Source organism: Numida meleagris, chromosome 22, assembly GCF_002078875.1.
Source record: "Numida meleagris isolate 19003 breed g44 Domestic line chromosome 22, NumMel1.0, whole genome shotgun sequence".
NCBI classification, from domain to species: Eukaryota; Metazoa; Chordata; class Aves; order Galliformes; family Numididae; genus Numida; species Numida meleagris.
The window spans coordinates 5,097,673-5,112,272 of record NC_034430.1 but is presented as its reverse complement, the minus strand read 5'-3'; the positions used below and the strand labels follow the sequence as shown (position 1 = coordinate 5,112,272).

The 14,600-nt window shown below is 49.3% G+C and overlaps 1 protein-coding gene across 6 annotated transcripts in view; it reads right to left on the bottom strand.

Annotated features, from left to right (window-relative positions):
• The window catches only part of NFYC (nuclear transcription factor Y subunit gamma), a 29,245-nt gene continuing 14,651 nt past the window's right edge, over positions 7-14,600 (bottom strand). For 3 of the 6 annotated variants that reach the window (XM_021375574.1, XM_021375579.1, XM_021375578.1), the window contains exons 3-10: positions 13,359-13,430; positions 11,753-11,866; positions 9,834-9,929; positions 6,523-6,696; positions 5,425-5,562; positions 1,857-1,964; positions 1,095-1,154; positions 7-565 (exon numbers count right to left, since the gene is read on the bottom strand). In XM_021375574.1, the coding sequence (XP_021231249.1) occupies positions 446-565; positions 1,095-1,154; positions 1,857-1,964; positions 5,425-5,562; positions 6,523-6,696; positions 9,834-9,929; positions 11,753-11,866; positions 13,359-13,430 (882 nt within the window). In that variant the 3' untranslated portion in view covers positions 7-445. The remainder of the gene's footprint in view (positions 566-1,094; positions 1,155-1,856; positions 1,965-5,424; positions 5,563-6,522; positions 6,697-9,833; positions 9,930-11,752; positions 11,867-13,358; positions 13,431-14,600) is intronic. The other 3 variants (XM_021375575.1, XM_021375577.1, XM_021375576.1) reach the window with 3 other exon arrangements.

Here is a 14,600-nt window from a genome sequence, read left to right as displayed (position 1 = left end):
CCCCCAAACCCGTAACAGACCACTGAGATGGCAGGGCTGAACCTAGCTCTATGCAGGGAAAAACACAAGATCAAAGCTCTGGCAACAAACCGGACGCAGCGCCCTCCAACAATTCCACTGGATGGAATCGCTTCACGCGCCGTTCAATGAGATGCCACCGATTCCTTCCCGTCCGACCTCTTCAATTCTACGGGGCTGTGAACAAGCAGCTGAATACACTGAAATATTGGCTTCCAAAAATAAAAATCTGGCTTTCTTGTCAGTGTCTGCTGGATATGTTCTCTCGTACCCACCAGAGGAAGGCGTGTGGTGCACCAGAGACTGCAGCCTACTATAGGCTTACTATCAAGTACAGGGACGCAGAAGCAGATGCATTCATCGGAGCGGGCGGGCTCGCTGAGCGTCAGGCTGCCACGTGTTTGCTTCCCCACACAGCGACGCCTGCTCAGTCCCCCGTCACCTGCGTGGCTTGGCCGTCCGAGCTCTGGTTGGTGGACTGGATGAACATGGGCTGCGTGATGTCCTGGCCTGCAGGCATGGTCACTTGCTGGATCTGGTAGAGCTGCTGGCAGATAGAAGCAGGGGAAGGGAGGACTGTCAGCTCTCCCCGTAGGCAGCACTGCTCCCTCCGAGCACAGCGCGGCGCCTGAGCCCTGAGTTCAGTGGTGGTGCTAAGAGCAGCTCTCAGGTCCGTGTAAAATCTGTCCCCAAAACCAAGACCATGAATGGCCAGGAGACGTTTGCTGCTAAATCATCAAGTAATTCTGTCAATTTCTGATGCCCAGACTGAGCTCGTGCTACTTACACAACAGCCAACAGCAACACGTTAAGATCTTTATTAGTAAGCTAGTTAGGACTAACATGGATCCCACAAGGTGGAAGGGGCTGCATTAATTTGGAGCAAACGCAGAACACGGAAGGATGCACCTGAATTAAGAGTGGCACAAGATCCATTACTCTGCCTCTGGTTCGGGCCTGACTGCAGCAGCAGCGTTTTACCTGGAAGAGCTGTTTTGCCAGGGCACACAGACCTACAGAGCCCTCTCAGCTTTGATTACAAAGGGACGAGGCACCACCAAACCCCGAGCTCTTACCTGCCCGTCTGTGAACTGGCTGAACTGCTGCTGTCCTTGCTGGACTTCAGTCTGCGTTATCTACAAGGATAAGAGAAGGACAGTCAGTGCCTGGGCTTTGGAGAGGGTCAGAACCCCACAGCCAACATTCTGCCGCAGCCTTTCAAGAGCTTTTCCACTCTTCCAAACTTCACTGCCCCACCGTGTGGTGGGACGCGTCCCAGGCCACCAGCCTGCGGTCACGCTGGCGCTGACTGCAAGTCAGGAACAAAGGACACGGGATTCAGCCCTCACAAAGCACGTCCTCCGGCTTTCGCAAGGAGAACGTGGCCTCCAGGATCTCAGAGAAGCAGCAGCCCTCCTGTCCTCTGAAGGCAGAGCAGAATCCCTTAATGAGCAGCTCCAAGATCATGAGCCAACCTGCTGGCAGCGGCGCCGGCCTTGATGTGTCACCGCTGCAAAGCTTTCCTGAGAGCTCGCGCTGCTGCTCCTCCCTCACCCAGCCAGAAGAAGTAAAGAGAAGGCTGATGGAACTGCACTCAGCTCAGAAGCAGCACGGGCTTTACACAGCAAGACACACACACACGCATGCAGCTTTCACATACAGGTAAAGGCAACGTCCACTGCGCTCCTTGCTTGGTTATTCTGACAAAGGTAACAGGAAGAAAAGAAACTCAGGAACCCTGGCCCAAGAGTTGGTAAATTCCACTGGAATGTGCAGTTTCAGGAGCTAGGGAACAACAGTGTACCAGTGAACGCCAGCCCTGCCGTTCGAGTGCGTACCTGCTGAGCATTGGTTGCAAGCGTCTGGATCTGCCCCTGGACTACCTGGGTGCCCGACACAGGTTGGGCTAAGCGGATATACTGCAGCTGGCCAGCATTCAACTGAACCTGGAGACAAGCGGAGGGGGCAGGGAAAGAAAATTAAACAGGTAACTGTGTAACCTGAAACACACAAACTTGCCTTCTCGTTTCCACAACAGAAGCCAGGGTAATAGATGACACTGGGGAGCTCCAGCTGATCACTGGTGGAGGTGAGGAACTAGCACGGGCCCTGCCAGGGCAAGAGCGAAGTCCACAGAGCTCCTCCAGGTCCTTGAAGGAGCACGTGCCTTCCTCCTCCAGGACGGGAGCGGCCAGTCAGTAGCTAAAGCACATTAACTGCTACGTTTCAGAGCATCAAGAACACTTATTTGCCCTTTTAGTCACCAGATGGAGTTACTGCTTGGATCCATCATTTCACATACAGAACATTCTTAGGAGCTAGCTGCACATAGTGACACTGCTACTACATTCTGACAAAAATACAAAAGAAAACAGAGGAAATTTTCAAATAAATGAAGACAGCAGAGATGACAAAACCCAAGGATATTGCAGGATAATACCTAGAACCCTGAAGTGCAACTCTTCTTTACCTGGCAAAGGCCAGCACCTTCTGCGTCACTGCTGTGTGTCGCATTCAAATGCAGGTTTCTTTATTTCCTGCAGTCTGGATCTTGGATGCCTGGGGATCGGAGTTTGAACAGAGCCATCACAGCAGCCTCAGCTCTCAGTTTGGGTTCTCTGTGACAGACACAGCTGGTGGGACTGAGATGCACCCGAGAAGCCACAGAAAGCTCCCCACGGCCTTGACACCACGATTGGGTTTTTCACGTTGCGTTGCTGAACTTCAGAACATTTCCATTCATCGCCTTCAGGTGCAGCACGTGCCAAAGTATTCTGAGGTTTTTTTGTCGTGAAGAAGGGGAAGGGAAGGCGTGCACAACACCTGAACACCGCCCAGGGAGCGAGGCTGAAGCGCCTGCCACGCAGCCCAGGCACTGACACCAGCTCTGCTGCCTCCCCAGCTGCGTCCCAGAGCACCAGCATTATCCCACGAGCAAACCAACTCCACGCGAGCACGGACGTTTCAGCAAAGAACCCATTTCTGCACTGAGATCTGCCTGCTGAGCACGTTTTCCACACTGGGGCTTCCTGCTCAGACTTGCACCGCGCTCCCAGCAGAGTGGATGAGAGCGATTTAGAGGCGGTTCTTCCAGAAATGAGAGTGAGCTCCAAGAGTCGGCCCAGCGAGGGCGAGGCTGAGGTCCCGATGAGAAGCAACACGACATTCACGTGGGCAAACAAACGGCTGCTATGGGATTGATGCGTTTCCTCCCTTCCTTCCAGCTTTACTCTGCTGTTTAAAGAAAGCCACCTTCCCACAGGCGACCTGTGGGCCCAGAGCAAGCACAGCAAAGAGCAGCAGAGCTCCAGGAGCACGGGGAAACCCCGCAGAGAACAGCAGCACGGCTCTGCCACCGCTCCTACCAGCAGCAGATGCTGCCAGTTCTGTGTTTCAGACTTTGGCATTTGCATTAAGGAAGGTTTTGAGCTGAATCCTAACAGACACCGGAGTGAAAAGAAGAACAGCCAGAAGGTGACACTAACTGCACCAAGACAGGAAGGAGATTTAGGAGGAAACAATAAAAGGGAGCAGAAAGAGAGCAGGACGGAGAGCAGTGAGCAGAGCAAGGACTGCAATCCCATGACTTCACACAACGTGTGCTTCCCAGGCCGGGCACTGCGCTCTCCTGGTGAGTGTGTGGCTCTGTGTTCTGCTGCAGTGGAAGCAAAGAAGGGGAAGGTGCTTCCTCCAGCACAGACTGTGGTTCTTCAACGTGCTGCGATTAAGAGGCATCACGTTAATTACTGTCACAACAGTATTTCTCTTAGATTCTGAAGTGAGAACTGTACTTCATTAAAACCCCCCTTCTAAGTTACTCTGTTTTATGGTCTTACACTTATTAGGAACCCAGGCACCCCTGAAGACAGCAGATGCCCACTCAGGCAGGGACAGCTCCCATCCCAAGCTGCAATAGGAGCAGAGCCTGAGGACCAGGCAAGACGAGGGTGGAAGAATTCTCCAGGCCAAAACCAGGTGCTAATTAAAAAGCCTCCAGTGGCATGTTCATAAGGCACACGATCAATTACAACAGGATCACCTACGTGGAGAACAGCACTTTCTGCAGAACGCTGCAGCCCCTTCCAAAGCTGCTTTATAAAGAACTCTTTCCCTTCGCAGATCTCCAAGTCCCCTCCCTGCAGGGAGTTACAGCCTTCGTAGGAGACAACTGGGAAACAAGTTTGAGCTTCTTTTATTGTTGTACTGTTGTAACAGATTCACCCGGGCAAGGGTAGAGATCTCTATCCAAAATGTTTTGAAGGAGAAGTGTCCAAGAGAGATTTCCATAAAGAAAAGGAGGACAAAAATGCAAGAGAAAGGCAGTGGAGAAAAAAAGGCAAAAAAGGCTGCTGGTGGTAACACATCATGATCAGCAAGCAGTGCAGGTCCCTTCTGATCAACACCTGGCACCTGCAGGAGGAACCAGCTGAAGACAAGAGAAAAAAGAAGAGGGAAGTGAACTGGGAGAATCTGGCAACAAGCACAACCTCCACTTTTCTCGAGATGCTCTGTCAAAGCACAGACACCTGCCACACGGACAGAGGGAAACTCAGCAAATCTGGGCAAACAAGAGCTGTGTGGGGAGATCTGCTTTGCCCCAGCTGGGTAAGCCTCATAACACTAAGAGAAATCACAGATGAAGCAAAGTGCTCGTCGTGCTCCGTTGTCTGACCTTTGGGTTGCTGGTTAAGCACGCGGAACTGGAAGGATTTATTTTTATTTTAAGGGGTGTGAAATTTTTCAGATGGGAACCAAAAGGCCCGGTTTTGTTGTCATTAGAAGCTACAAAGAGAGGGGGAAAGTGACATTTTTTGACCCATGTGTTTACCTAGGACACATGCCACAATTTACGACTCACGGTTGCGTACTCAAAATCCCATTCTTAAGGCACAGCAGATTTGCATTAAGGTGAAAGCAAGGAGATAGATACTTCCTGGTGGTGCAAAGCCATTCCTTCAACCAGCTCCAATGATTCTGTAGAAATGTTTTTTTTTGTAACACAGAAGTTGATTCGTAACTCACAGATGGCACCTTTCCCAGCCAGTCCGACAGGTCACGACTCCAGGTTGCAGAGGCAGAACCAAGTAAAGGCAACACACTTCAATCGCGTTTTATTGAAACCACGTTGCACTGGAGAACTATAGTTTACCAGGGATTACTTTAGGTATTGCTTCCTAACAATGCTATTTCACCCGCGGGGAAGCGGTGGCGGTGGGCACGACACGGCTCGGGTTTATCTCCCCCTTCACCTCACACCTGGTTCGTTTTCCTCTCCCAGGGCAGGGCACACGCTGCTCAATGCAGACCTCCTCTTACAGTTCAGAAAGCACACGCAGCCAGCCCCACGCCAAGGCACCCGCACGCAGCTCGCTCACGGCGCTGCCGCCCTGCGCGACCGCGGCTTACCGGGATCTGCTGGATCTCCCCCGTGTTGGTGATGATCTGCTGCATCACTTGCATGGTCTGCCCGGTCCCGCTCTGCGCCTGCTGGCTCTGTCCTTGCGGCTGGGCCTGCACAATCTGCACCTGCTGGCCTTCTCCCACCTGCACGGTCACAGGGGTGGTCTGCATTCAGAACAGGGCTGAGGCCGGGCACGGGTCGCACGACGAGTACCCACCCCGTGCAGGCACAGCAACAGGCAGGCTGCTGCCGAGCCCCGCTGCTCCTTGCTGCTGCTTCAGTCACCACAAAAAGACAAACGTGATCCTGGCTATTAGGGCATCCCACACGCTTACTTTACAATAACGCTACGAAGAGGGAGCGTTATTGACCGGTTTTGCAGATAGCCTCCCTCTGGCACAGTTACCCAAGAGACATGCCAAATATATTCAAGAAAACGCATGCATCTCAAATCGATGTTCAGAGCTCTGAAGACAGCAGTGGCCCAGTAATGGGAGCGTGCTTCCTGCCAGAACAGCGCTCATGGAGAAAAGAAAGGGTGCCATGCTAACCTCACCACGGTATTTGCCAGAAAAGGAAAGGGAATTTAAGAAAAACAAAGCAGGCCCCGTGTCTTTATCAACACTCTGCCTCTTACAGTATCTATTTGTTGTTTTTTTCTAATAAATGTATTTTCTATCCTCAATATGCTATTAATAAAGGCAAGGAGAGGGTGGGAAAAACACCACCAGCACATTGTAACAGTAACACGATCGATTGTGTAGAAATAGAGCTCAAAACTGGCTACAGCTTCACTTGCATGTGGAAAAGACAGAATTTGTCACACGGCTGTCATCGCTTGTTCTGGAGTAACAGCGCACCACGCTCCCATAAAACAACATAACCTACAGCACAGAAATTAAAAGGATATTTCTTCTTTGCTCAGCGGGTCAGCACAACTCAGTGCTTTAACCACCTCCTTTGTTGCAAAGGAAAACCCATCTCCTTAGCACTGCTGGCTGCTGGGAGCAGTGAGCACAGGACACCGCAGTGCACGACACGTGGACCAGCCCAGGGTCCCCGGCACGCTGCGCTGTGCAGCCCCGAGCTCTGCCCCCACTCACCTGGCCCTGCTGCGGCTGCGCGATGATGATCTGCCCCGGCTGGATGGTGGTGGTGGATGTCGTGGTCTGCTGGCCTTGCTGCTGCCCCTGGACCTGCACGGCTGCAGGCTGCTGAGCGAGCGTGAAATAATACTGCACAGGTTCGGCCGGGGTCACGGCCTGACGCACCTCTTCCTGCAGCACAGTAAGGAGCAGGTCAATGGGGAGGGAACCCCCAGCCGCCCACCCCAGCCACCACCGAGCACCCCCACAAGCATCCTCAGGTGTCTGCAGGGCCTCCTTTGTAACAGCTTAACTCAAGTAACCCAGAAATGATCGCTCCAGGTTGCCTCATTCATGCAGCTGTAAGGAAATCAAAACCATTTCTGGTATTCCACGCATAATAATGGAGTCACCCATTCCATTACGAGAAGCAAACGTATAAAACTGCCATAGCTGAAAGCCACACAACTCCTCATCAGCAAATTTCATCATCGCCTGTTATCTTAACACAGAATGAATTGCAAATGCACCAGGAAGACTTGCAAAGCCTCATCTGTCAGCAAAGCCTTCTCCTTAGCACATGTCCCCAACACAAATCTTAGTCTAGCTCTGATGTCAAACCCCTGGGAATAGAAGCCGTGCACCTGATGCACACTGCAGGGCCCTGGTTTGTTTGTTTGTTTAAATCCAGCTTTTCCAGAATAATAACAACTTTGTCCTGTGTCATGGCTTGACAGCCTGATTCTGCAGGAAGCAGGGATATCTCATGTAAAGGAACAACAGCCTCTGCTCCAGCTCGCTGTCACAAGCACGGGCTGTAGTACTGCCATTTTGTTTCACCTACGGACGTCTTTGGAAGAGAAAAGCACCTTATGATTAAAGATATCTCAGGCAAAGAAGTAGATCTGGGGAGATTATGCCATGTGGCAAGTGGCTAGCACCTCGAGAATCACATCTCTGGAGCTCCCAGAGGAGCATCGGATCCTGCACCTGGCGGAGGACGCAGCTCACCAGATGTTCACTCCATGGCAGAAGGCGTAAACAATCCTCTCCCAGCCACCTCGAGTCACAGCTGAGAGTGTAGGATGTTTACACGTGCTACAGCATGGTAGGGTCCACGTCACACAAGTCTGCTCCGCTCCCTCGCATTAGAAGAGGCTTGCTCGTGGCTTACCTTCAGTGTACCCAACCGGGCAGAAAAAGAAGAATTTCCATTAAACAAAACCAGGGTATGTTGCCTAGACAGGCGTCAGGCTTGGGTAAGAGAGCCCCTTCCCTTCGGTGCTCGGCTCTCAGAGGGACAGCTGCTCAGCAGATTTCCCAGCAGCACACCAGGGAATGGCACCCCGAAGGTTACACACTTGGCAGCTGGCTGTAATTCAGAAGTGACTCTGAGCCTGGCTCTCTGAGCACCCATCAGCACCACCCCACAGTGCTGCGGCCACTGCAGTCACTTGCAGTACTTCCTACACGCAGTAGCACACTGCTTAATTCCTACTCGTTTCCTCAAATCCTCTAGAGGAGGGATTAATAATAAATTTAAAGCACATATCCAACAGGACAAGTCTCCAGCTAGTCCTAAAACTGCATGCATCGAGGAGCTGTGGCTGTTTCTGTAAAGCCCCGTCCTTGGGTACGCTATTTCTGCAGAGCTCCGATCCCGTTCCTAGCTCAACCCTCAATTAAGGACATCAGTATCTCTTCCAGGTTCAGGTTTTCCTTGCTACACGCAAAGATGACTTTGAATGCAAATCTGCGTGAAGCAGGCTATACCCCATCGTCTGACATCTTTTATTTCCAAGCCATGGCTTCAGTTACCACAGCAACATAACAGTCATGGTTCCCTTCTCAGCTCTTCCTCGTAACCAGCACTGAGTTGTCAAACAGTGCTCTCCGTGGTAAAGCACAGATTGCAGCCCCAGCCAAAAAGCGCAGGCTGTCAGCCTATGGGCAGCTACTTTTCAGCACCGTGGGATAAGAGGAATATTTTCCACTGAAAAGTCCTACCCTACGGTGGATTTCTCCATCAAACCCCTCCTGCCCTTAGCAGTATTTCTCACGATTCAGCTGCATTCACAGTGAATATTTCGGCATCTCTGCTTCAAAACAGAAACAGACGAGCTCCCACTGCAGTCACTTCAGTAGAACCGTGAGGATTTAGCAGGGTCTGTTGTGATAGGAGAAAGGGTTTCTAATTCAAAAAGGAGAGATGTAGATCGGATATAAGGAAGGTTTTTTTAACAAGAGCAGTGAGGCACTGGCACGGGTTGCCCAGAGAGGTGCAGTGCCATGCTCCTGGAGACTGCCAAGGCCAGGCTGGAGGGGCTCAGAGCACTGATGGAGCTGAGAGGGTCCCTGTCACTGCAGGGGACCTGGAGCAGATGGCCTCTAAAGGCCCCATCCAACCCAAACCATTCTATGATTCCAAGACAAAAAGTGAAACAGCAGCTTCCAAACTCCAGGTCTGCAACGGGACCACCGCCTCTGCTCACACTAGGTATTTCTTGCACGTTTGATTTATACTGGAATACAAGAAACACGTCAAAGCAAAGCTTCCAAGTAAAGCACTTGCCAGAAAGTTGTTCTACAGTCCTCCAGTCTTTCCAGTAGCACTTGGGAGAAGTCATTTTCAGGACCATCTTGGACGTTTCAAAGACCAAGGCACTGCAAACCTCCAAAAATACCTGAAAACCAGCCGAAGGAAGCACGCAAACACAGCCCACCCGAGTGCTGGGTCTGCTTCCTTGTGCGTGCGAAGCAGCACGACCGAGCTCCAGCCTCACCCTGCCGCAGTTTGGGCACCGTCTCACACTCGAGGGCAACGAGTGCTTCGGGAGCAATGGGCTCTGCTGGCTTCCACAGGCGACCGCAGCAGCCTGCCGCTGTAAACATCCGACTGAAAGCTCCCGCTGACACCTCACAGCTTCCAGTCAAGGATGTTTACAGCAGCGATGACTGCCCCCGAGGATGCGGGAGGTGGGTTCTGCTGAGCCAAGCTGCCTGGCTCTCCCTTCGTGGCAGCCAAGAGATGCAGATCCGGCGTTTTTTTTACAAGTTCATTCTTTTAATACGGGCAACGTTTGTTGTCGGAGCCGGGGAGAAATGGTTTTGTCACTTCTGTAAATGCTCAAGTCAGGCTTCGGTCATCACCCCTCCATTTCCACACGCAAAACGTTAAGAATCTGAAAACGACTGCGGGTAAACACGCACCAAAAGGGGCACAACCACCTTTAAATCAGAGATTCTGCACTTGTTCATCGACTCTCTCGCAATCAGAGAGCGAATCCGCTCCGTGGGAAGGACAGCCCACGGGGCAGCCTGCGTCTCACCTGCCGCTTGGGAGGCTTCAGCTCGTCCCTGGGAACGATATCAATCAGAAAGTCAAACTGATCGAACTTCGTAATCGCCATGGCAATGTCGTTCCTCTGCAACAGCAGAAAGAAAAAGCGGTTCTCAGCTTTAGAAGCGTGCTTTGTCGTGAGATCAGTAAAGCAGAGATTTTTAATCGAAGGTGTTCATCACACTCAAGCTTTTACGGGACCTCTCCTAGGTAGAATCTACACGTTTGGAGAGAAATTAAAAAAAAAAAAAAAAGAAACAGTATCACAAGATCTTATTTGGGGCAGGGGAATCCCGAGAGATGTTGAGAGAACAAGATGCAGCATGTGGAAGGGCAAGATGCTTAAAAGAAAGCAGGAAGATTAAAACACGTACTTAGCAAACTGGCCAAACACGTAGCAGAGAAAGGATGTGCAAGGGCCAATGAGCTTTGAAGAAATAGTGGCAAGGCAAACAGCTTCTCAAAGCTGCTTTCATGTATGTAAGAACAAAAAGTTTGGCTATATAAACTTTCCTGTCCTATCTTAACCAAAAGAAGAAATCCAAACGTGAGCATTAGGTCAAAGCATTGAAGACCTGAATAAAGAGGCAGCCAGCGTAAGTCACTGCTGCAGAGGATTTAAGATCTCAAACAACCCCAAGATTATAAAAAAACAAAAGACTGAATTTCTTAAAAAGAAAAAAATAAAACTCCATCATCGTAACATTCTAGCAAGCCGTTTTAAAAAGTGGGGCTAATTCAAGAAGCTGTTAAAAGCCACATTCTCATTAGCTGAAGGTAAATTTGTACCTATGAACAGGAGTTGAGACAGAGATGCCTCCGCTGCCTGGCGGGTGGGTAACATTACAGTGACCATCCATCCTCACATTCCAGGCTAGCTGACATTTCCAAACCCTGCACTGTCTTGGCATTTAAGCGCCAAACAACGATCACGTAGAAAGCACAGGAGACATTTCTTGTGTTCCGCGGGCAGCATACATTATAAAAGTATCTTCACCAGGAAGAAAACTTCTATTGAACAGATGTCTCTTCATTCTCTGTGCTGAGGACTGGGTTCAATCCAATTTCCTCAAGAATAGACTCCCCTAACTCAGACCTCTCCACTCTAAATTTTTTCCCAAATACTTGATAAGCGGAGATTGCATTCCTCCAGCTGCACTGCCCGTGAGGAGAGCAGCTGCTCTAGGATGGCAGCTGCTGTGGAAGGCAAAGCACTCATAAATTAAAACCCAGGTCAATTAAAGGCCTTACACATTAGGATCGGGATATAAGTTCAATTCTGAAATAACAGCTTGAATGCTGTTGACAGGACACGCCTGAGTTAACACTTGCTGCTTATGAAGCACCTTGTATGTGTATCAAACACATCCTTCCCACAGTAACTGCATTAAACCCGGGTTAAGGAAGTTGCATTAGCTTAAGTGAGTGGAGATGAAGTGGCCAGACACCCACCTGCCAGGACAGCTTCAGACTGCAGTCAGTCTTGTCTGCTTGCCACTATGGTAATCCCTGCATCAGCGCGTGGGAGAACCATTTTTGTTTTCATCTCTGTACGTTGATTGACACAAACTAACATCCACAAGCTTACCTTAGGAGAATTACTACTGAAAAACAAATCAGCTACAAGCTCAACAGATACCGATATCCTGAGTAATGGCAGCAGGTCACAATTAGCAGGCAGCTGCAGCTTTGGGCTTTTTTTTTTTTTTAATATGGCTGTTGTTTATTTTTAAAAACAAGTTAAGCAAAAAGCATTTAAGTAGCACGACCATAGCGGGCAACGTGCTTTGTACCCGGCTTTGCAGTGATAAAAGCCCCTGTTTACAAAACATAGCTCATGTTATGAAAACAAAGGGTTGGAAACAGTTTATGAAGCTGCTGAAGGCCAGGCAGGAGCCGCTCTGTTACCTGCAGAGTCCTGCGCTTGTTGTCTTCTGTGTGGATCCAGGCTCGCAAAGTCAGTTCTGTTATGAATATCTGAGCTGCTTTGGCGAACAACACAGGAGCCTCGGCGCTAATCATCTGTAATTAAACACACACATTTTTTGAAGTTACTATCAAGGTTCCAATGCAGCAAAGCGGTAGTCAAGGCAACTGCAGAACGTAACTCAAATCTGAATGGCTGTGGTGTTTAGCAGTGAAGTTTGGGGAATTTCCACCACTGTGGGTCCATGGGTCTGACAGCCCAAGGAGCCTCCAGTCAGACGCAGTGCCAGGAGCACTGATCACATACAGTTTGTCTTCAAAGCCTGCTCCACGCACACCTAGGTGGTGCTACCTCTTCGTGCTGGGTTATGGCGAGGCAGCAACGTGCAGCTCTGAATCACATCAGGGTGTACTCAGCTGTGGGCATCACCCAGCAGCTTCTCCTGGCAGTGCTGGGTGCACACAAGTGATTCTGGACGAGGGCAGAAGCTGAAGAGAGCCTGGCCCTCACTTTATAGCTGTAACACTAATATAACCTGAAATGAATGCAGAAATTGCAAAGGAGGTTTGGAGACATAGATAAAGACCATGTGCCTCACCAAATTCCTTTCCCTTAAAAAGTATCTCGCTCAAGTTTTGCTCACGTTAAGCAGTTTCATTATTAGCTGGTTTGGCATTAGTGCTGAATCCGCAGTACAGGCTTCTTCTTAAATAACACTAGAAGGAATGCCAAAGACTCTTTTCCCCCTAAAATCTCATCTTTCCCTTCATTATCAAGAACCTGGCACTCACTTGCCTAAGACAGTAAACTGGGACCTGAGAGGGCTGGGTTCCTTGAGGCTGCAGGCTGAAAGAATAGCTCCCTTGTACAGGGGGACAACACACACCTTTTTCTGACTCTGATTTTACATTGTAAGGTTGTTCTAGGGGAAGGATGGTGTCACACTGGGAATAAGAGTGCAAACCATTCTTTTCCCCTTAGGAGAGCCGTGTCTGAAGGGCTCTTCCTATCTAAACAACAGGGATGGCAGGAGCAGTGCGAGACTCAACATGCACACGATTCTCTCCCCTTCCTTTCATGCTGCTAAGCCTCCACCAGTTAACTTCATCAGACACGTGTCAAAGATGCAGCTCAAATATTGGTACCAAACCAACGTTACCTACCTAAGTTATTACTTCTCCACAGAACAGTGCAGCACGTTTAAGTGCTATCACTACCCACGCTGAACCTTCTACAGCTTTGTGAAAGGAAGAGTCGAGAAAAACAAGGAAACATGAGAAAAGATGGTTGAGCACAAGGGAAAAAAAGCCAAGAGACCAGGAAACACCCAGAATTATGCAGTAGATGGGTATTTAACAGAAGAAAGCAAAAGTGGAGAAGTCTTGAGCAAAGATCCCAGGTGATTTTGCTTTCCCAGCTCAGTTTAATTACACCAAGCCAGCTAATGGTGCATTCCAGTAATTGTCCTGTAACGTACCTTAAAAATAATGATAAACAATGACAATAACAAGAAACGAATCGCAAGGAATTATAGCTCCAACATCCACCAAAAGGGTCATAAACACTTAAGACAAAAGCTGTGAGTACCTTCACATCTTCATCTAGTTTCATTATCTTCTTAATCCGCGCCAGGGGCAGCTCTTGAACTCTGAAGTCTTTCTGCAGAGAGATTCACATTTGAGACTCTTTAGTGACACTTAGCTGAGAACAGAGGTAAGAAACGTTAAAACAAAGTGGTGTTGTCTGAAACGGAACGGGCTAAAACTCAGCAGAAATAACTCATTTTCTCTGAGGTACGGCAGCTTCTCCTCAGATCTGAGTATTCTCATCCGCCTTTCTGTACTGTATGCAGCACAGCAGTACTTCAGCCTTCTGTCACACACTTGCATTTCCAGCTTCACCTCAAAGTCGAAGTCCCGCTGCAGAACAGAATGTTTCTAATGTTATAAATAGATGCAGAAATGGGTATTCGAAGCAACTAATTCAATTAGGTGTCTTAGGACTGAGAAAGCAATGGAATTTGCAAGGACTCACTAGAGGAAATGGAGGCAAATAAGAGCTGTGTTGCCACAGGACGAAACCTTTGCTTTACTTGCACCTTGCTGCTGCCCAGTAGCAGTTTTAGTATCAAGAGCCCTGCAAAGCCCTGCTTGATAATCTCATCTACTCCTGGATTTCAATGGATTTCTTGCCATTTTCCAGCAAAGGGAACTGCTGACTCAGAATGGTGTAATGATGGCTGAGGACACAGTGAGGAGAGGAGGCTGTCACTGCACTGCATCACCCTGCCCTGCTCAGCTGCGCAGCAACAGCGATGCACTGAGAGTCTGTGTGCACGGGGACGCCGACACAAACCCCTGAGAAGATCCAAGGGGTGAGGGAAGCTGCCGAGCTCCACTGCAGCACTGCCCTCCCTCTGCTGCAGATACAGAAGAGCAAAGAAATCCACACTGTGCTGCTAGCAGGAGCCCCTTAAAAGAGGGAGAAAGCAAGGCTATGTCCATTGCACCAGGAGCGCAGAATCCCTACGCACACAGGGCTTCTTCAAAATGTCTTCTCTTTCTAATAAAAATGCCACAAAGAGTAAAAGGAAACTCATCTCTCTTGGGAAGAGAGCACTGCAAGACATGTCAGAGAAACAAAAGAGGAAAAAAATACTGAAAATGTCACTTTCTACTGAAAAAAATATACAGAAGTTGTATGTTTTACAGCCAGTGCTCCAGCAGGCGGTATGTTATTAATCTCTATATAAAAATTACAGATGCATACATATATATATATATATATATATATATATATATAAAACCCACAAAACCTTTGTGTTCTCAT